At 53.2% G+C, this 19,311-nt stretch overlaps 8 protein-coding genes across 10 annotated transcripts in view; 3 read left to right on the top strand and 5 right to left on the bottom strand.

The window, feature by feature from the left end:
• The first annotated feature begins 303 nt into the window (after window positions 1-303).
• H257_10117 (hypothetical protein) lies at window positions 304-1,136 on the top strand. The gene is made up of 4 exons (XM_009836572.1): window positions 304-416; window positions 470-603; window positions 653-924; window positions 982-1,136. The coding sequence occupies exons 1-4, from the start codon at window positions 321-323 to the stop codon at window positions 1,089-1,091; spliced, it is 612 nt and encodes a 203-aa protein (XP_009834874.1). The 5' UTR covers window positions 304-320; the 3' UTR covers window positions 1,092-1,136.
• A 464-nt stretch (window positions 1,137-1,600) lies between these two features.
• On the bottom strand, window positions 1,601-4,904 carry H257_10116 (hypothetical protein). Its single transcript, XM_009836571.1, has 4 exons — window positions 4,150-4,904; window positions 2,944-4,036; window positions 1,923-2,362; window positions 1,601-1,795 (listed from the first exon to the last, which is right to left on the bottom strand). The coding sequence occupies exons 1-4, from the start codon at window positions 4,867-4,869 to the stop codon at window positions 1,643-1,645; spliced, it is 2,406 nt and encodes an 801-aa protein (XP_009834873.1). The 5' UTR covers window positions 4,870-4,904; the 3' UTR covers window positions 1,601-1,642.
• Window positions 4,905-5,014: 110 nt separating this feature from the next.
• Window positions 5,015-7,398, top strand: H257_10115. 2 transcript variants are annotated; one of them, XM_009836569.1, is made up of 6 exons: window positions 5,015-5,410; window positions 5,494-5,697; window positions 5,765-5,982; window positions 6,036-6,196; window positions 6,262-6,671; window positions 6,730-7,398. In XM_009836569.1, exons 1-6 carry the CDS (start codon window positions 5,062-5,064, stop codon window positions 7,035-7,037), a joined length of 1,650 nt encoding a protein of 549 aa, XP_009834871.1. In that variant the 5' UTR covers window positions 5,015-5,061; the 3' UTR covers window positions 7,038-7,398. The 2 variants fall into 2 exon arrangements, with proteins under 2 accessions (XP_009834871.1, XP_009834872.1); XM_009836570.1 differs by having other exon boundaries at window positions 5,015-5,697.
• On the bottom strand, window positions 6,665-7,872 carry H257_10114 (hypothetical protein). Its single transcript, XM_009836568.1, has 5 exons — window positions 7,798-7,872; window positions 7,684-7,731; window positions 7,489-7,624; window positions 7,377-7,440; window positions 6,665-7,316 (listed from the first exon to the last, which is right to left on the bottom strand). The coding sequence occupies exons 1-5, from the start codon at window positions 7,853-7,855 to the stop codon at window positions 7,134-7,136; spliced, it is 489 nt and encodes a 162-aa protein (XP_009834870.1). The 5' UTR covers window positions 7,856-7,872; the 3' UTR covers window positions 6,665-7,133.
• H257_10113 (hypothetical protein) lies at window positions 7,866-9,757 on the bottom strand. Its single transcript, XM_009836567.1, has one exon. The coding sequence runs from the start codon at window positions 9,658-9,660 to the stop codon at window positions 8,128-8,130; it is 1,533 nt and encodes a 510-aa protein (XP_009834869.1). The 5' UTR covers window positions 9,661-9,757; the 3' UTR covers window positions 7,866-8,127.
• Window positions 9,758-9,989: 232 nt separating this feature from the next.
• Window positions 9,990-10,733, bottom strand: H257_10112 (hypothetical protein). The gene is made up of 2 exons (XM_009836566.1): window positions 10,364-10,733; window positions 9,990-10,307 (listed from the first exon to the last, which is right to left on the bottom strand). The coding sequence occupies exons 1-2, from the start codon at window positions 10,721-10,723 to the stop codon at window positions 10,149-10,151; spliced, it is 519 nt and encodes a 172-aa protein (XP_009834868.1). The 5' UTR covers window positions 10,724-10,733; the 3' UTR covers window positions 9,990-10,148.
• Window positions 10,734-11,192: 459 nt separating this feature from the next.
• On the bottom strand, window positions 11,193-14,560 carry H257_10111 (hypothetical protein). The gene has a single exon (XM_009836565.1). It carries the CDS (start codon window positions 14,456-14,458, stop codon window positions 11,363-11,365), a length of 3,096 nt encoding a protein of 1,031 aa, XP_009834867.1. The 5' UTR covers window positions 14,459-14,560; the 3' UTR covers window positions 11,193-11,362.
• A 2,273-nt stretch (window positions 14,561-16,833) lies between these two features.
• Window positions 16,834-19,311, top strand: part of H257_10110 — a 23,589-nt gene continuing 21,111 nt past the window's right edge. The window contains exon 1 of one of the 2 annotated variants that reach the window (XM_009836563.1): window positions 16,834-19,309. In XM_009836563.1, coding sequence (XP_009834865.1) covers window positions 16,856-19,309 — 2,454 coding nt within the window. In that variant the 5' untranslated portion in view covers window positions 16,834-16,855. The remainder of the gene's footprint in view (window positions 19,310-19,311) is intronic. The other variant, XM_009836564.1, reaches the window with a different exon arrangement.

Genomic DNA, 19,311 nt, shown 5'->3' with positions numbered 1-19,311 from the left:
CCAGTGAATTGTGCAACTTAGTCCCGAGAATAGCAGATATAACTTCGATTTGCACTTTTCAAATGTGCAAAAGCGAGGGAGTTGCATAAATGACCTCCCTATAATTACATTCAGTAACGCTAAATTACGGTACGGATTATCTAAAACCCTGGGTTGATGTAAGTTTACAAACTATTATGGTGTGAATAGCCAAAACGAGTGAAAAGCACAATACTTGGAGAGAAATAATATTTCGTGTATTTTCTGTTTTCTGACCATCCGGATTCGAACCTGAACGTATCCGGTTCATCGTATTCTTCCAACCCACTTCATAAACGAGGATGGGTGACCGGTCGGTGAACGTGGCTGACCAGGTATCCGGTAGCATGTACCAGAAGACAGAGACGACGCTGGATGAGCCAGTGTCCGAGACAATTGTACGTAGGCCATACGGGCGGCATGGCAGCATCATCGTCTGACTATTGCTTAGCTGCGGGATGTTCGCCTTGTCGGGTCCAAGCTCAAGGTGGTGCTGATGCCCAAGAATACGTCCGACGAAACCCTGCATGCGTTGCGTGACTGGGACCTGTGGGGTCCCCTCCTCGTGTGCTTGACACTCTCCATGTACGTCGACGTCCTTGATGTATTCATGTCTCATGTGCACATCGTGCAGCATGCTGAGCATCTCGGCGCCGACGAATCAATCGGCGATGGTGTTCACGGGCGTGTTTGTCGTGGTGTGGGCCGGTGCAGCCGTAGTGACGATCAACGCGCAATTGCTGGGCAGCACCATTTCGTTCTTCCAGAGCATATGCGTGTTGGGGTACTGCGTGTTTCCATTGGTGATTGCCACCCTCTTCACGACCATCTTCCGCGTCCTATCCCTGGGGCATGTGACTGTCCGTCTCGTGGTGGTCGCCGTCGGCTTCCTCTGGTCCACTCGAGGTACATCCACGTGTCTAGTTGCTCGCCCGTTGACGACGAGTGTGTCTGGTGGTCTAGCTTCGGTGGTGTTCATGTCCCAACTGGTGCCCCCCAAGCGGAAAGCGCTGACCGTGTACCCCGTGCTCCTGTTCTACCTCTTTATCGGGTGGATGATTTTGATCTCGTAAGCATATGCACTTTGAATATATCGTCATGCATTTGATCACTGTCCAGTTGTTTGTACGAGGTACAATAGTAAACCTGCCAACTCCCACAATTCGCACATGCACTACTGTGTGGCTAACATGTCGACATATATGCGCAGCGCCGTGCATTTTCGTCGTCTCCAGTATTGTCAAGTGAATTCGAAATTGGAGTGTGGGGGGGGTCAAATATCGACAGACAATCGATATATCGACCAATCAAAACCCAGAACATGAATCCAGTAGCCAATCAAATGATCCACGCTTCGACGAATTGATCATCGAAATAGTGTGTGACTTAATTTAGTGTGACACTGCTTACGACAAACATCACTACAAAGAATCGATCGATAAACTTGGTGAATCAGCACAAAAGTAGTCCAAATTTATAAAAGGACAATCAATATATATATATATATATATATATATATATATATATATTGGACTATCATCCACTTGCTGTTTCACCATCCATCAGCTCGTCGATATAACAATCACAGAGTCATGTCTTTATAACGTCATATCGAATCCTGTTGCTAAAACTTGACGGCGGCAACCGCCGCGGTGCTGAAGTCCACGCGCAAATGCATCAAGTCGACGACCCGCTGCTTCGACAGCTTCCACTCGACGCCCTTGGTCGACCGGCCAAATATCTCGACGACGTCGTCAGGACTGTCGACATTGAGCACCTACGTCCACGACTTCAGTCCCAACACAACACTCTAACTTTACAACAAAACACGTGGGCAAAACTGGTTTAGCCCAACACAAAACACACGCAATCCTTGCCACGAATCATCGATCGTTTGTACGAACCAGGGCAGTTTGTCGCAACGGGGCAAACGTGTGGTCGTGGCGGGGGCTGTGGTGGCACTTGTCGCCAAAGAACGCCGCGAGCACGCGCACTTCCTTGTCGAGCTGCATCGCCCCCAGCTGATTGAACGTCTTGGTGCCGATCATGGCGTCAACGGCGTCGGCCACGCCCTCCGCCACGCCCTCCATCAACGTCACAAAGTTGGCTCGGGACAAGTGCGCGCCGAAAGGCTCGACGGACGCCGCCACCGTCTGCACCAGCACGTGCGCAAATGGATCGTTGGCCTCGTTGAAAGTGAATTGGTCGTCTGAGAGGTCGTATGACACGCGCTTGAACAGCGGCGCGGCAGTCGCCGACACTTTGGGCTGAAGCAGGTCCGTCACGACCGAGTCGTGGCATGTCAGTAGCAGCGCCTTGAACTCGCTCGCAGTCTCTTCCAGGCCTATTCTCCCCCACCACACATATGCACAGACATGTCAAGAATAGAAGTAGGGCATTGATTCTTGGATTCGAATATATATATATATAGGCAAGTGTCACGATAGAAGTCGTTGTCGTCGTGCTAGAAATGGTCGTACAGAATGAGGAAAGTGTACTTTCATACTACGCCACACAGTTCGACATATATATGATTTAAAAGGTTTCGAATAATAATATACAAATAATATATATATATATATCGATGATGTCATAACTATCATCAAGAGACACACACATACAGGCACACTTTATCTTCTATATATATATATACCCATAGCTATACTGTACATTCTACACTGGAGCGACATGGAGAATGAACGTCGACACAACCAAAGGATGTACAGAACAGAGTAGTATTTAGGCCAATCAGATGGCAGGAAATCGTCGTCAAATTAGTGTGTGAATTTAATTAGTGTGATACCAATCACCACAGGACACGTTTTACCATACAAAATTCAGTACAAACAATCGATATCGATCAATTTGGCAATTCAGCACAAAAGTCAGCCAAATTTTGGGCAAAAGAAACACAATACTACATACCCAAGAGACATGACATGAGACGAGGCGGTTGGTCTGGGAACGTCGACGCGACTTGGGCCTCAAACGACGCTTGGAGTTGCGCCAAGTACTGCCCGACGGCGTCCAAGCTGTTCATGGTCACAGGGGGGGCGAGCACCAAAGCGGGCATGCCGCCTTTGCCGCCGAGTGCAGACGCGGATGATCGGGGGTTGGACGTCGGGGGGGACGTCAGCCCCTTGGTTTTCCCGAGTGTTGTGGCCATGTGGTCGCGCAACTGCTTGGGGGTGAACGTCGCTAGAAGACCCAACGCGGCGCCGCCAAACCCGCCGGACGCGCCATCCTTCCACACATTGTTCTGGACGCGACTCTTTAACACGTCGCCCACAGTCGACTGCACGAGGGTCGCCACGACATTGAGCACGGCGCATGCGCTGTCGACGTGGCCAGTGGCGAGTGCCCGCGCGCCGGACAGCCGCGCCACATAGAATACTTCGTCCACCACGGATGACAGCGGCACGAGCTGGTCGGTGTCGAGCACCACGGAGCGGATTTCTTCAAGCGCCAGTGCTTTCTTGGCAGCAAAGACCAACGATTGCTCTTCCAGGGAGCAGTAGAACCCGGCTAAGTCCTGCACGCACTGGTTGAGGTCGCTGGCGTTGTACGAAGGGAGCAGCGCTGTGGGAACCACACGTCGATGGGGGGTCGTTGGAGAGTGTGCCACGTAATGAGTCTGTCGACCTCGCATGAACCGCTCAAACGTTTGAGAGTGCTGAATGATCATGACCAGTTCGTTCAAGTACGGATGCAAATCCAAATCATCGTCGTCTTTGAACGACGCAGATGATGGGGGGGTGGTGGTGGTGGGTGGGGGGGATAGAGGGGGTTGAGATGTGCTAGACGATGGAGGAAGAGGCGGCTTGAGTGCGGCGCGCGCTTTGGCCAAGAGCCCCGGTAGCCCCCGCTGCTTCCCGTACGAGGTCAAGATGGACACTGCCGCGGGGGTGCCGACGGCATACGCGGCCGCGAGCATCCGATCGGCGCCTTGCACAGATTGAAACGACTGTACCAACAACGGTTCATAGTACGTTGTGGTTTCGGCCACGCAATTGAATACCTATCACCACAATGCTGTGTGAATCGCTTAGAGATTGCCACGTCACACAGCTCAAGGCTCGATTCAATCAAGGAAGAGCGACATGTTCTACTGAGTGGATCTTGTGTTAATACCTGCACCAGTTGACTTGTGAGTTCCTGAACGCTCCAGATTGCATTGGGCGGGCCTACGATCGCGTCGAGGTGGGCTTGGAGTTGCACGTGGATGAACTTGAGCACCATTTGCACCCCTTCTTCGGCGAATTGCATCGGCTCGAAGATTGAACCCACGCGAAGGAGCTCGCGGGTGTCCTTGTGTCGAAGCGCGGCGTCCAACTGGCCTTCGATGGCAAACCGGATGTCGCTTTCGGCATGGTTCATGCGAAGGGTGTCGCTCACGTCCAACGGGATGTGCATGGCTTCGATCGCTCGCAGATCCTTGAGACACGCGGCCGCGTCCACGTAGTTCTTGTCCGTCATGGCCCCCTTCAAGCGCTGCATGCATTGGCGGATGCGCAACATGCAGTCGCTGCGCTCCACGCACGCCTTCAATCGTTCTTGGATCTTGCCCAGCTTGCGCACCTCCCGCGTCATTTTCTCGGCCACATCGTTCGCACTCACGATCGCCGCGCCGACTTGCGCGGTTTGACGCCTCAGCGCCTCAATCCCGCCCTGGTGCTTGACCTGCAGCAACGTTTGGGTGCGTTCCTGCAATTGCTCGTGCTCCGAAAGCTCCCCATCCTTAGTGGGGGATGTCCTTGTGACATACGACTCGAGGGAGGTCCTCACAGACGCTTCCTTCGCCAAGGTCGCTGCCAGTTCGTCACGCAGTTGTTGCAACTTGAGTGTACCCATGACTGTCGCCTCGGATGATCTCAACAAGAAAGCAAAATCCAAGTTGCGATCGGATTGGCTGCATATAGCGATTAAAGTGTTTTGATTCGCCAATTGTTTTTATTTTATCCAATGCAATATCATTTTGTAGCAAAAGTGCAGTGCAGCCCGGTATAATAGTACTTGTATTCTCTCGAAGATCGAACGCTGTTGATGTCACGGGGAAACCTGACATTGCTGACGATGGTGTCGACCATCGGTGGCTTCTTGTTTGGGTATGATACGGGCGTCATCTCCGGGGCACTTCTCTTCTTGCAGCAGGAGTTTCAGTTGACACCGTTTGAAAGCGAACTGGTCGTGTCCGCGACGGTGTTTGGTGCGATTGCTGGCGCCGTCATCGGCAGCAGTGCCAACGAACTGTGGGGGCGACGGAAGGTCATTCTCTCCTCTGCCTTGCTCTTTGCGTTCGGCGCGCTTGGCATGGGGCTAGCACGGTCCGTGCAAGAGCTCGTGCTGGGTCGACTCGCCGTCGGCGTTGGGCTCGGCCTTTCGTCCATGACAGGTTGACCTTTACATACTCCTCTCATGCATGATCCATCAAATAACGTCTTCGTTTCCATCTATCAACGTTCATGTTTCCTTCAGTGCCCCTGTACATTGCCGAAGTGTCGCCGCCCGACATGCGCGGCACGCTCGTGTCCCTCAATACGCTCCTCGTGACCGGTGGTCAATTCTTCGCCACCGTGTTCGCGGCAGTCTTAAGCAGCTCTCCGTCTGGGTGGCGATACATGCTTGGCCTGGCTTCCCTTCCTGCCATGTTGCAGTTTATCGGGTTTCTCTTTCTTCCAGGTGATCTTCAACTCGATGTTGCATCCTTCCACGTTTCCATGATTATTGCTGAGTGCCGGCCATTTAGAGTCCCCACGATGGCTCGTTCAACATGGCCAGCACGACGCCGCCGTGGCCGCCCTCGCTTCCATCCGAGGCGAAAAGGACTTTCAACACGAGTTGCGTAGCATGGAAGCTGAGTTAACCACACTTAGTCGTGGCGGCGCAGGCATCGCTGGCTTGTGGACTGCAATCTCGCAGTTTGCTTCTGTGCGACGAGCTGTGGTGCTTGGGTGCGTGTTGCAGGTATTACTAATCATCCCGACTAGCAAGCATCAGATCGTGCCATGTCATCGTAGATGCTACAGCAGTTTTGCGGTATCAACACGGTCATGTACTACGGCGTGACGATCATTCGCCTCGCGGGGTTCACCGACAGCCACGTGGCCATCTGGCTGGGCGCGGTGGTTGCGTTAAGCAACTTTTTGTTTACGTTTGTCGGGATCTACTTGGTCGATCGGTACTATCCTCGTTGTAGTCGTCTCCATAATGTGATCACATGGGGGCGATGGTGATGGTGCTTAGCATGGGCCGGCGCCAGCTCACCCTGGGCAGCTTGCTTGGCGTGATGGTCATGCTGCTCGTCCTTGGCGCGGGGTTTTACGTGGCCGAAGTCCAGTCGCCGCCCGTCCATGGCGGCATCGACGCCTGCGCCGACTTCACCACATGCTTTGATTGTGTGGCCAGCACGAGCTGTGGCTTTTGCCCCGTCGCGTCGCTCTCGCCCCCACCGTCCGTTGTTGTTGACGCTGCTAGTAGTAGTAGTACTAGTAGTAGTGGGGTGTGCTACCCGGGGACGGCCGCCGGGCCCGCGCATGCCGCCTGTGCGGGCGGCGGCTGGTCCTTTGATGCGTGCCCCAACACCACCCACGCCCCAGGCTACGTCATTCTCGCCGCTTTGTTTGTGTACTTGGCGTGTTTTGCCACTGGCATGGGTGCGTCGCTCGTTTCTTTGTCGTGTGCTCGTTAGAAGTGACTGTGGCCTCCTGTTAGGCCCCATGCCGTGGACTATCAACGCAGAGATCTACCCCCTCTCGGTCCGAAGCACCGCCATCAGCCTCGCCACCGCCGTGAATTGGATCTCCAACCTTGTTGTGTCCTTGACGTTTTTGAGTTTGATCCAAGCTACGTCTACGTACGCCACGTTTTGGCTGTATGGCGCGGTCGCTACGGTCGGGTTTGTGTACTTGGTGTACCATTTGCCAGAGACCAAGGGGTTGACACTGGAAGAAATCGATGGCGTGTTTCAAGTGCGGGGCGGGGTCACGTATGAGCCGGTGGCCACGGACCGCACCTTGTAAGCCACCGATTCTTAGCGAGCCATGTATGTAGAACAATCACTAGTTATCCGACTTTGAAGTACACTTTTGCGAAGACGCTGGACGTGGTGTTGGTTGTTACTCGGTCTTTTTCGATGGGGCGGCGGCGGGTTTGGTTCCCATGCTGAACTTGAGGACGGGGAACAACACGGCATACAGCAACGGCGTGGCAATCAACAGGAACGCCGCCCACATGTAGATCGCATTGAGCAGAATGAACCGGAACTGGGACAACGTGCCGACCAAATCTTCTTGGAGTCCCTACGCAACCATTTGTTCGTTCGTTTGTTCGTCATCATGAAGCAGAGGTTGTCGGCGCACCGTGAAGAGCGCATTCACAGAGAACTCTTCCTTGCTGTCGCCAAAGTACTGGTTACCATACGCCCTACACGAAGCGTTAGCCTCAACATGAACGTACCTAGTATCAACGTACACAAACACAGGCACGGACGCAATATTCAATGGCGTCACGAGGTAGTTTGTGAGCATGGCCGCGACGGGATTCAATCCAAGCAAGAACACGACAATCACCACAGGAATCGTCGTCAGGCCTGGAATGGGGAACACACCTGTCCACAGAAGCAAGTTCAATTCCAGCCTAGGAACTGTATGGCGATATCGTACGTACCGCAGGTGATGCCAAAGGACATGGACAACGCTAGTGCATGGGGGGACACTACACAGCATGATGAACGTCGTACGACATGCACCACATCAAGCAGGGCACATCGCATCAACCTACCACCGGACGATAGCAAGTCCACAATCGGCTTCTTGACCTTGGTTTCAAAAAACGACATCTTTGAATATGGGGCCAATGTGCCAAATGTCGAATAGTACTACTAGTCAAAATCGTAGTAATACTAACTACATTTAGTACTACTAGTATATTATTAATAGTATTCGAATCATCACGGTTTTTCCATGGAAGTTGGCGATTCTTTCTGGGGGCGAGCAACGGGTGTATCTTCACAAGTCCTTGACGCTGCCATAATATATATACAACTGACAGAGCCAAACGAGTCTGTCAGTTGGGTTGGGAACGGAGGCTAACCAACTCAAGATGACGCCGCTACTCGGTTGGCGTCCAGCGTCCATGCATGCGGCCACAGGTGGAGTACCGACCCCACTGGTGGCACTGGTCTGAGCAGGGGGACGTCGTCGGCTGTGTTGATCTACTCTCTTGGCATTGCGCCACGTTCAACAAGGACACACCCAGGGCGAGTCGCTTCTTGCGCTGACTGCGGGTAGTCGTCGTGCGGCGACGGACGGGGGGGGAAGCTGGCAGCGACGGCGTCGTCTTGGCCACCGCTAGCCGCGACGACGACCGACGCTCGTGGGTCGAGTGATGGCACACCGCCGTCATGGGGGTCAGCGTAAACTCGAGGGTCAACGGCTGCTTGGAAATGTCTTGGTCATCTGGGATCGTCATGTCATTGCCGTCGTCGCTGTCATCAGCATGGTCGACGTCCATCAGGTCAAAGCCATAGCACAGATCGTCGTTGTGGTCGTCGTACAGGTCGTCGTCGTGGTTGTCCAGGGGGGACGTCACATGTAACGCGAGTCCTTCGGCCAACACCTCGGGCATGCGAATGGACTTGAAACGATCCCAGAGCGAAGTCGATGGCGATGGCGGCGGCGGCAGCATGTCGTCGAGTGGCGTCGCCGTCGTCTGGGTCGGGCACGCTTCGATTGGTTCCAACTCACAAGACGACCGGAACCGTTTGAACAGAAAGTCTGGCGTCGTCCACGGGCGGCGGGACGATGGCGCCTGTTCGACGGGATGGTCGTGCCGCAACACAATGTCCACTTCGTCTTCGTCCAACGCGATCGGCGCAGACGAGGCGGCAACGTCAAAGTGCCGTTTCTTCTTGAGCTGCATCGCGGTCGCCGCCTTTTTCTTGTTGTCGGCAATCACTGGGGAAATGCCAAATGTATCGGGCAATCCCAAAGGCAACGGGGTTGACTCGGGCAGCTGCACGTGCAACAACCGACTGCTTCTCAAATGGCGAGAGGTTGGAGCGGGGGTCGTATAGGGCTGAGGAATGGACGACCCACGGCGCGTGGATGCGGGGGTCATGATGGCATGGATGGGCGATTGAAAACTGTCGACGTGGGTTTCCTCAGGACAAGTTGCAACGACACGCATGGTGCACGAAGTCGTCACGACGGTAGACGACGACGAGGTTTGCACAGCATGCCGCTGCTGTTTCTGTTGTTGGTTCGTATGCGAGGTTTGGTCTGTCGATGTCACGAAACTGCTTCGAGGTTTCATCGGGGTCACAAAAGCGTCCGCCGTGATGGCGCCGCAGCTTCCATTTGTACGCGGCATGACGTCGGTCGTTGGAGGATGGTAATCGCGTTGTTCTATCGATCGGAGCCATGACGTCCGTCGTGGCGTGGGCTCTTGGCGGAGCGTCGCGACATCAATGTTGTCGTCGTCGTACTTTCGAAGCACCAGCAACCCTGGGCCACAGAAATCGCCAATCGACTTGACGTAGAATTGCTTCTTCATATCTTCGGGCGTGGCCTGCAGCTGTCCGGTTGCGGCTAGGCGCGCGCACTCTGCGTCCGTGAGGGCATGAGACGCGAACGCGGCGTCCATCGTGGTCTACCGTACAGTGACGTGGGTCTGGTTTGCTTCCGACTGTCAAAGCGAGCTAGCCAACCCCAGTTTCAAAATTTGATTGAGCACACAGCTGAATTTACATTTGTGTATATTATTATCTTGAGCAATGTATGGCGATTGGAAAGAACAAACTAGTTTTCGAAAGACTATTTTTATCCCGAGGCAATCAATATAGCATACAAAGTCAAAGTGATAAATTTAAAATATTTGAATTCCACCAGCTGTCTACAGGAAAAGATACGACCAATCCCCGCCAAAACTGCTACGATATACAAAAGCCAAGTCTATGGCCGTTGTGTAACTGGCGGGATTTGGCTTATCTGGGACAAGGGCGCCAACCAAATTGTGGATAAGCCATGCATGTGTGAGGGCTAGACCAGTGCACATGAGGTGGCAATGTCCGACGCTAACGAGCGCATGAAGCGAAGACGTGTGTGTGCTTGGGAAAGATCGACAGGAATATGTCATGGATTACACAGACGGAGAAGGCTTGTCAGGCGTTGCAACACCAAATCGTTCTTTGCGCACACAGAAAACTCGTCATACGGCGGTGCGATGGTCGCAGCCCCGCCAAACACAATCAATTCGTTTGTCGTGGCATCAATCGATGCCTCGATGCAATGCTAGACATGTAGTCAGTGGTGTGTGCCGTGGAAACCTGACAGAGTTAACTATATACCTGTTCCAGGTGCTGCCGCAGGGATTCCAGGGTTTGACTAGCATGACTCAATTGCATCGTAGCCGCCAAACGGAGACGAATGGTCGAGACAGCTGTCGAGCTCTCGTCTGTGTCGCGTTCGATCGACGCAATTGCGTGCGCCATTACCGTGTGCGTTCGCACGGCCTTGTCGTTCTCGTCGGGTAACCACTCCAACAAGATGACATTTCCATTTTCAGGGTCGATGCCGAACAAGGCACCACGTAGGAATGCTAGTGAATGTAGCGACACCACAACTGCATCTCCCAGCAGCTCAGCATACGTTTCGTAGATCGGATGTGCTGTCAAGGCGGTGGTGGCGACGGCAGGAACTGCTGTCATGTTGAAAATAACATCCGGATAACACTTTTCCCCGGATACACAGCACCCAAAAGTATCACTTCTGATTTTGGAATCTTGAGAAAAAAACATCCGGATATCACTTTTCCCCAGAGCCTGCGGGAATCTTTCATGGGCAAAACCTCCAAAAGTCATAATATAAAATGAGTTTAAAATGCCTTCGAATTGTAACAGTCCTACATCGGATCAAAATACGTAGTTTCGAATGCTTATTTGGTGAAATGACTCACAAGTCCAAAATTGGGTAAAAGCACACTATTAATACAATTATCGACACAAAGTTATTGTGGTATACTTCAAGTATTCGATACGAATTTCCAGACCCCGTCGAATCGAATATCGAATCACGAATCGACGCTATTGGCTAATCCATTTTTTGTAGTGTATTTGATTGGTAGAAAGGACAATTAGAACTCCGGCGTGATTTTGATTCGACAAACCAGGCGAATTTTGGAAGTTTATATTCACAATACTATTAATACTAACTACTACGTATATATTATACTATTAATAAGTAATACATGATTGACAAACGTGTGTGTTTTTTATCGTGCATTGTCTTATGGTACGTAAAATGAAGATGGAATTTACTGTAAATGATAGAGTAAGTACAAGACCACGTTAGAACGGGTTGGACGTGGGTTTTTCCATGTACACCCAGAGGGTAATCACGACCAGGCCAAACGCGATCGTGGATTGGCCGAAAAAGTTGCCTTGGTCCATCAAGCTCTGGTAGCTCCACCCAAAGTACTCTTGGATGCTCATGCGAACACTCGGTCCAAGCTTGGTGGCAATGTACAGCCCCATCATGAGACTCGCAGCCAAGAGCGACGCGCCGTGCGACGTCTGCAGTGAATTGTACGCGGCAAAGAAGCGAATCACCGACCACACACAGCCAAACACGAGCCCAAAGAACACGAGGACGTTCGGGAGCTCCGTGGCCGACCCGCGCGACGAACTGCCAGTGACAAACCACGTCGGCTCCTTGCCCGTGATCTTCCACCAGAAAGTCTCGAGCACGGCCGACGTGTGCGTGAACGCGTACACAAACCACGCCTCCTGGGACCGCACGACGTCGTTGTTCTCGACGCTGCGGTTGCTCAGTGCCGAGAGGGTGCCTTGGATGAGCAGCTTGGGCACCAACGCGTAGAGCAGGCGCAGGCCAGCCATGTAGATGGGGGCGTACCCCGTGTACAAAAAGTACAGCGTCATGTAGTAAAACAGGAGCGCGTTGATCGAGTTGACGGGGTAGATGGTCGAGTTGATGTAAAACACCTTGCGCATGAACCCGTTGGCTTTCTTGTTGTTGGGAATGGCCGTACTCGGGCGCTTCCAGTCCTTGTCAAAGTAGCTCTTGGTTTTGTTCATGAGCATGATTTGAAAGTTGCCTTTGGCCCATCGCTTGCGCTGCGCGAGGGAACTCGCAACGTTGTCCGGGATCAACCCCTCGGCCAGCCGAATGCGCTCGGATGTTTCGCCTTCAAAGTCTTTGCGAAAGTACAGCCCCTTCCACCCCATCGCACACAGTTGCTGGCCAGTATAACAGTCTTCTGTCAAGCTGCCATACTGGATCCCGCCGATCGAGTCCAACGCTTCGCGGCGAAAGATGGCGTTCGTCCCGGCAAACGACGCACAGTCGTATCCATCTTGGCCGGTTTGAATCGCATCGTAAAACGTGGCATTGCGATGGCCGAGGGGGTCACCGATTTGGAACTGGACGCAGTCGCGAAAGTACTGCGGCGTCTGCACAAACGCGACAGCGTTGTCTGCGACAGCGTCCGAGTACGGCGACGACGACTGCGCGAGGCCGTCTTCCATGTCGGGGGCGGCGGGATGGGTGCACATCTTGCACGCCCCATGGGTGTCCATCACGTTGTTGCATGTCATGCAGTACAACACTCGCTTGGACGCCCCCTTGTTGGGCTTCTCGCTCATGGTGCCGTTCACTTGGCGGCGGTGGAGTGCGCTCGACGTGTGCATGGCGTTCTCAAAGCACTGCTTCGAGCAGTAGCTGACTTGGTCTTCGGGTACCCCCGCGATCTTGCACGACGAGCACACCATGCGCGCGACGCGGTTGCAGCCGGTGGTGCAGCATGCAAACTTGGCCGCGTTGGATCGATCTTCCGAGTCAAAGAAGAACGGAAGCGTCGCCAAGATGAACTTGGGGTGCGGCTGCATGTCATTGTCCAGGATCACCATGTATCGGCCGCTCGCGCCTTCGTTGTAGCATGCGTTGTTGATGTTTCCGGCCTTGGAGTAGTGCGTCGAAGGCTTGACTCGGCCGACAAACGTCACATGGGGGAGGCCGCTGTACCGGTAGTCGTCGCGGAACGATCCGGCCGCGCAGTCGGCGCGGTTGACCACCCGTGGACGGCTCGCGGTCGGGAGGTTCGCGGCCGAATGGAGCTTGCGCCACGCATACACTTCCATGTCTTCGTTCGGGTCGCATACGCGGTCGTACATGAACTGGGCCACTTCCTGGCGCAAATCGCCGGCGCTTTCGAGCACGCTCTTGTTGAGCTCGATCGTGGGGACGGGGTTGCCCTTGGTCCACTTGGCTTTGCAGTACCCGTCGTCGAGCACGTAAATCTGGAGCAAGTGCGGCGGGTACTGCAAGTTCATGCACGCGGCCAACGTGTCGATGGTTTCTTCCGCGGGTTCCGAGTAATGGCAGATGAACACGTCGACCTTGGGCCATTGCTCGTCGGGCAGCTTGGGCTCGAATTCGTCCAGGTAGTGCGCGCCGCGACGGACGGGCTTCCACATGCCAAGGTAGTAGATGGCACTGAGCACAAAACTCAGCGTTTCTGCCACCAACAACGAAAAGTACGACACCCATTGCGCGATTGGGGGCTTGGCAAAGCACATCACGTCTTGGACGCCGGCGAACTTGAGCCACCAGCGCGGCGGGCGGAACACGCCGTTGAATGGCTGACTCATGCAGTGCAGGTCGTCCATCGACTGCTGCGTGATGATCTCACACGACACGGTCAGCCGCGCCTGGTCGCACGGTTGTAGCCCCACGACAAACCAAAACACAATGCCTGCCACTTCCACTAGCCCCGCAAGGATGAATAGCACATACAGCATGCGATACGTGCCCGTGCCCTTCATCTCGTACTTGCGGACGTTTGGCAGCTTGCGTTCGATGACGTTGCCCGCGCCGTTCGCGACGATCGCTTGCTCGACGCCTTGGAACCACATGCGGTATTCTTCGTCGCTCTCGGGACACAACACCCACACGCGGCGCTTGGTGTGGATCTCGAACCCCTTGGTTGGGAGATCCAGACGCGCCGACGGACGGAGTTGCAGCGCGTCCTTCAAGTCGATAGCACCCACGACCAGGTCGACGTTTCGAGTCGTAAAGTACTGTCGGCACTCCAAGTGCGTTTGAAAGTAGTAGATCTTGGCCTTTTCCAGCGCAAAGTACCGCTTCTTCCAGCTCTTGTGGATCGGACCTTTGATCGACCGCTTTCCTTGCTTGTGCATGTACCCGTGCACAGAAATGACGTTGTCCTTGCCGTTGCCAAAGACCGCGGCATCAGTCATTTGGACCGGAGCTTGTGTTGGGCCTCGCGGGTCGGACGTTTCCGGGTTGCCCGTCGGTCGGCCTTCGACGACACGGCGCGTCACCTCAGCCTCTCCACGCACGGGGGTCGCATAGTTAGTGTACTCCTGTTCCTGCGAGCTCAGGGGAGGTCCATTCTTCTTGAACATGGTGGTGCCGTCGCCTTGTCAAGCCGGTTGCGATGCCAGACGAAAGAAGAACAAGCAGCAATCGCCCCCTCAAAGTTACAATGATAAAAGGGCGGTCGCAGGGCTGGCCTTTCGAAGTTTCGGCAGTCGAAATTCGAGTAGTAATGCCTGCACAGGTCTGGATTTGACTTGTTTTTTGTATACTTGACCACGCGCGAGCGGAAATGGAACATCAAGGTATACAAATCCCAAGATAAATGTCGAAGTTTAGAACACTTATTGCACGGGAGGAACAATTTTACGATCTCGCAACCAATGCATGGCGAATCAACTTGGCAAGACCATACTGATCATTGCATTGTGTCATGACTAGAAGGACGGGGGATGCAACCATGGCATTGTCGCAATGCAAACCAGGTGAACCATATTAAAAAGCATGAAACGCCGCAAGCAAGGCGAGATCATTTTGGGAAATACTCCAATTTCCGCCTGATAGAACGATTCAAGTGTACGGTTATGATAAAATGTCAACTGTCCTACGATCGAAAGTTTGGCGAATTCGATTGTTTGTAAAAGGTAGTTTTTAAACAAGAAAACTTGAATATTTGGTCCAGGACAAGTCCATTTGTAGTATAAAATTTGGTCGTAAAATCAACTTTCGGTCACTTTATATGAACGTCCTTTTTTTATTGTAGAAAGAAATTGGATGATTAGCTGACATTTGGCTATGCTCTTAACGTTGGTTTTATCTCCAATCACCATTTTGGACTTGGGATTGATTCACGACCCACAGCAGTCCACACTGAATTTTTACGCATGTTGATACTATTAATACGTAGTAGTACAGTACTACAGTAGTACCGTGGATGTAACCAAGTGTATGACACGAATGGTTCCGGTTGCATTGTGGCGTTCGTTGGCCAGTCAAACTTCGCTTTCGACGGACAATGCGGTAAGCGTATACGTTGGCTTTTACACTGTACATTAGCTGCGAAAGGATCGACCCAAGGATAACGTGTGCCTGCAATATGCAGCCCCTGCTTCCATTTACCTTGACCTCTGGAGAAGGGATCAGATAAAACCGTGCATCTGCTCTGACCGCACATCGATCCCCGATCCAGGTCGGTCGCAGGCTTTGCCTTCGTCCTCCAATGAGCAATTGCGCAAATTGTTAAGTTTCTTCCATGTGTGAAGTTGTTCTTATGTGGTTGAACGAACGTTAACTAGAAAAAGTATGGACTGCAGATTGAGACCAAGATAATCATTCAGGAATCTTGCCAATTGGCAATCACTTCCAAGCGTGAGAAGCTTATCACCACAACGTGGAGCAATTGTGGCCAGCCTGTGATTTTTTGGCGAGTAACGCTCGCTCAATTGTGAATTGCATTTTGTCGTCGTGTCACATGAGTCGTTCTTCTAAAATCTCATTCTAGTCAAAACCTGCAAAATATTAAAATATTTTGCAGGTTTGACTACGTACTAGTAGTATTATTATACTATTAATTACATAAATATCCAGAAATGTTGGGATAACGTTACTGCTGGTACTGTATGACTGCGAAGTACAACCTCGGCGGAGCTACTGTACTACCGGTACAGCACTCTCCCCAAACCAATACTACTATTAGTACTGTAAAAGTGTACCATGCTAGCCTAAGCTTACACAGCAAGTCACATCAGTAACGTTAACATGTACCGATACCATGTTTCGTCGAGACTTACAGATGGTCACGGTTAGATTGGCAAGCCTGTGCACACGGAAACTCAAACTTTCGCGATCGAAACAAGTGTGGGTTGGTTGTGGTAGTTAAGTCCGCTAGCTGCCAACGCAGCTACCGGTAGTACGCGGCCGAGGCCATTAAGTGCCCGCTGAGTGATTTTAACTTTACAGCGTAATATCAATATCAAGTGTGGGTTGGTTGTGATAACCTTTCACATATTTGAAATGTCCTAGGTTCCCTAACGTTACCACTTCCTCAAATCCAGGGAGCACTTCAGACACAATGGCTCCGCTTGGTGCACTTGCCTGTTAGCGTGGTCGTCGGTTGTAGTGCTTGTTAAAGTCACTCCCCTCCAGCTCCTTCTCCGTCGATCGAGCACTCGCAAATCGTATGATCAGGTTGTGCATCGATCCAGCAACGAAACTGGGACCTACATTGCGAAGCCAATCAAAACGCTCGATTCGTATTCGTTTTTACTTCTTACGAATATCAAGATAGAATAAACTGGTTGTAATATAATTTGGCGCACAAAAGCAAATGTTGACAAGCCAAAAACTGTTCTCTGCGCATATTTAAATCAAGTGAGAAAACGACCGCGGATTGCAGTGTTGGAGCCGTTTCAGATTTCGAGGGGGTTTTGCAATCCTTTGAGGTCATGCATTTTCCATTTAACCGTTCCGGGTGAAGCAGGTCAAGCATGTCGCGGGAAGGCGGCAAGGAAAGTGCGTACGAGGTCCATGCAACTCCCCGCGAGACCGATTCGTCCTCTGGGGACACCGAATTCGTCCGGCATCGCGTGGAACGTCCAGCAGGGAACCCCGAAGCCGTGGTGGACCCCCGCGCTTCCTACCAAGCGCCTGTGAAAGTGACCGAGATCAACACAGCTCGAAAGGAGAATTCGTCAAGTGATGAAACCATGATCTCCGTGCACGGGTACATGCACAAGCAGGGGAAGCGGTCCATCAAAGGTCCAATCCACAAGAGTTGGAAAAAGCGATACTTTGCGCTCGAAAAGGCAAAAATCTACTACTTCCAGAACGACACGGACTGCCGCCGGTACTTTACGACGCGAAACGTCGACTTGGTCGTGGGGGCCGTCGAATTGAAGGATGCACTGCAACTTCGCCCGTCCGGTCGGTTGGACCTTCCAACCAAGGGCTTTGAAATCCACACCAAGCGTCGCGTGTGGGTGCTCTGCCCGGAAACCGACGACGAATACAAGATGTGGTTTGAAGGCGTCGAGGAAGCTATCGTTGCGAGCGGGGCGGGGAACGTCATCGAACGCCATCTCCCAAACGTGCGCAAGTACGTCATGAAAGGGTTACCCACGTACCGATTCCTGTACGTGCTCTTTCTCCTCGCGGGTCTCGTGGAGTTGGCAGGTCTTGTCTTATGGTTCGTTGTGGGAGTGCAGCCATGCGACCAAGCGCGTCCGACCGTCGATTGCGGGACTATTTTGTCTCAAACGATGGACCTCCTCAAGTGCGGAAACAAACCATTCAACGGCGTGTTCACGCCCCCCAAGTTTTGGCTCACGTTTGCGGGCGTCGACAACGTCGTGTGCTGGGCCGAACCTCCCATCGGGCAGTGGATTTCTTACTTTTGCCTGTTGTTGGCGGAACTCATCAGCTTCGTGTTGGGGTCCATCTACTACCTCGGTATGTGGAAGCCCGTCCGTCGCGGCGCGCACTACCTGGACGAATTCGAGCCCAAGCTTCCCGACGAGCAATGGCCCAAGGTCGACGTGTTCATCTGCCATTACTCGGAACCCGCGGAAGAAACCATCGACACGCTGGCGGCGTGCATGAACTTGCAGTACCCGCCGCACTTGCTTCAGATTTTCATTCTCGACGACGGGTACTGCAAAGCCAAGTGGACCAAGGGCAACCCCGTCCCCACGATCGAGCTCAACAAGGGGGTGATCGAACAGGCCGGCGACTTGCGCCAGGAAGTGGCCCAATACATGTACGACCGCGTGAGCGACCCGAACGATGACGTAGAAGTGTACGCGTGGCGCAAGCTCCATTCGTCCGCCAACTTGCCAATGGAGTCGCGTCCTCGTGTGGTCAACCGCGCCGACTGCGCGGCCGGATCGTTCCGCGACGACTACCGGTACAGCGGCCTCCCCCATGTGACGTTTGTCGGCCGAGTCAAGCCTTCGACGCACTACTCCAAGGCCGGAAACATCAACAACGCATGCTACAACGAAGGCGCGAGCGGCCGATACATGGTGATCCTGGACAATGACATGCAGCCGCACCCCAAGTTCATCTTGGCGACGCTTCCATTTTTCTTTGACTCGGAAGACCGCGCGTTGAAGAACAAGTACTCATGCTGCACGGGCGGGTGCAACAAGGTCGCGCGCATGTGCTGCGCGTCGTGCAAGATCGCGGGGGTACCCGAAGAAAAGATCAGCTACTGCTCCAAGCAGTGCTTTGAGAACGCTATGCACACGTCGAGCGCACTCCACCGCCGCCAAGTGAACGGCACGATGAGCGAGAAGCCCAACAAGGGGGCGTCCAAGCGAGTGTTGTACTGCATGACATGCAACAACGTGATGGACACCCATGGGGCGTGCAAGATGTGCACCCATCCCGCCGCCCCCGACATGGAAGACGGCCTCGCGCAGTCGTCGTCGCCGTACTCGGACGCTGTCGCAGACAACGCTGTCGCGTTTGTGCAGACGCCGCAGTACTTTCGCGACTGCGTCCAGTTCCAAATCGGTGACCCCCTCGGCCATCGCAATGCCACGTTTTACGATGCGATTCAAACCGGCCAAGATGGATACGACTGTGCGTCGTTTGCCGGGACGAACGCCATCTTTCGCCGCGAAGCGTTGGACTCGATCGGCGGGATCCAGTATGGCAGCTTGACAGAAGACTGTTATACTGGCCAGCAACTGTGTGCGATGGGGTGGAAGGGGCTGTACTTTCGCAAAGACTTTGAAGGCGAAACATCCGAGCGCATTCGGCTGGCCGAGGGGTTGATCCCGGACAACGTTGCGAGTTCCCTCGCGCAGCGCAAGCGATGGGCCAAAGGCAACTTTCAAATCATGCTCATGAACAAAACCAAGAGCTACTTTGATAAGGACTGGAAGCGCCCGACCACGGCCTTGCCCCCCAAGCCGAAACGCGGCCACTTTATGCGCAAGGT

This window comes from Aphanomyces astaci (genome assembly GCF_000520075.1).
Source record: "Aphanomyces astaci strain APO3 unplaced genomic scaffold supercont1.26, whole genome shotgun sequence".
Classification (NCBI taxonomy): Eukaryota; Oomycota; class Saprolegniomycetes; order Saprolegniales; family Verrucalvaceae; genus Aphanomyces; species Aphanomyces astaci.
Note: the sequence above shows the minus strand (reverse complement) of the source record. Positions and strands in the feature narration are given on the sequence as shown.

Bases quoted from the DNA above. Each gene is read 5' to 3' on its own strand.
- H257_10117 (XM_009836572.1), top strand. From the start codon at position 321: ATGGGTGACCGGTCGGTGAACGTGGCTGACCAGGTATCCGGTAGCATG. The intron at 417-469 runs GTACGTAGGCCA...ACTATTGCTTAG, and splicing joins AGCCAGTGTCCGAGACAATT to CTGCGGGATGTTCGCCTTGT. The intron at 925-981 runs GTACATCCACGT...CTGGTGGTCTAG, and splicing joins CTTCCTCTGGTCCACTCGAG to CTTCGGTGGTGTTCATGTCC.
- H257_10116 (XM_009836571.1), bottom strand. From the start codon at position 4,869: ATGGGTACACTCAAGTTGCAACAACTGCGTGACGAACTGGCAGCGACC. The intron at 4,037-4,149 runs GTATTAACACAA...TTGTGGTGATAG, and splicing joins TCACAAGTCAACTGGTGCAG to GTATTCAATTGCGTGGCCGA. The intron at 1,796-1,922 runs GTTCGTACAAAC...TCGTGGACGTAG, and splicing joins CGTTGCGACAAACTGCCCTG to GTGCTCAATGTCGACAGTCC.
- H257_10115 (XM_009836569.1), top strand. From the start codon at position 5,062: ATGTCACGGGGAAACCTGACATTGCTGACGATGGTGTCGACCATCGGT. The intron at 6,197-6,261 runs GTACTATCCTCG...GATGGTGCTTAG, and splicing joins GGGATCTACTTGGTCGATCG to CATGGGCCGGCGCCAGCTCA. The intron at 6,672-6,729 runs GTGCGTCGCTCG...GCCTCCTGTTAG, and splicing joins GTGTTTTGCCACTGGCATGG to GCCCCATGCCGTGGACTATC.
- H257_10114 (XM_009836568.1), bottom strand. From the start codon at position 7,855: ATGTCGTTTTTTGAAACCAAGGTCAAGAAGCCGATTGTGGACTTGCTA. The intron at 7,732-7,797 runs GTAGGTTGATGC...CATGCTGTGTAG, and splicing joins GGACTTGCTATCGTCCGGTG to TGTCCCCCCATGCACTAGCG. The intron at 7,441-7,488 runs GTACGTTGATAC...CGCTTCGTGTAG, and splicing joins GCGTCCGTGCCTGTGTTTGT to GGCGTATGGTAACCAGTACT.
- H257_10113 (XM_009836567.1), bottom strand. From the start codon at position 9,660: ATGGACGCCGCGTTCGCGTCTCATGCCCTCACGGACGCAGAGTGCGCG.
- H257_10112 (XM_009836566.1), bottom strand. From the start codon at position 10,723: ATGACAGCAGTTCCTGCCGTCGCCACCACCGCCTTGACAGCACATCCG. The intron at 10,308-10,363 runs GTATATAGTTAA...CTACATGTCTAG, and splicing joins TGCGGCAGCACCTGGAACAG to CATTGCATCGAGGCATCGAT.
- H257_10111 (XM_009836565.1), bottom strand. From the start codon at position 14,458: ATGTTCAAGAAGAATGGACCTCCCCTGAGCTCGCAGGAACAGGAGTAC.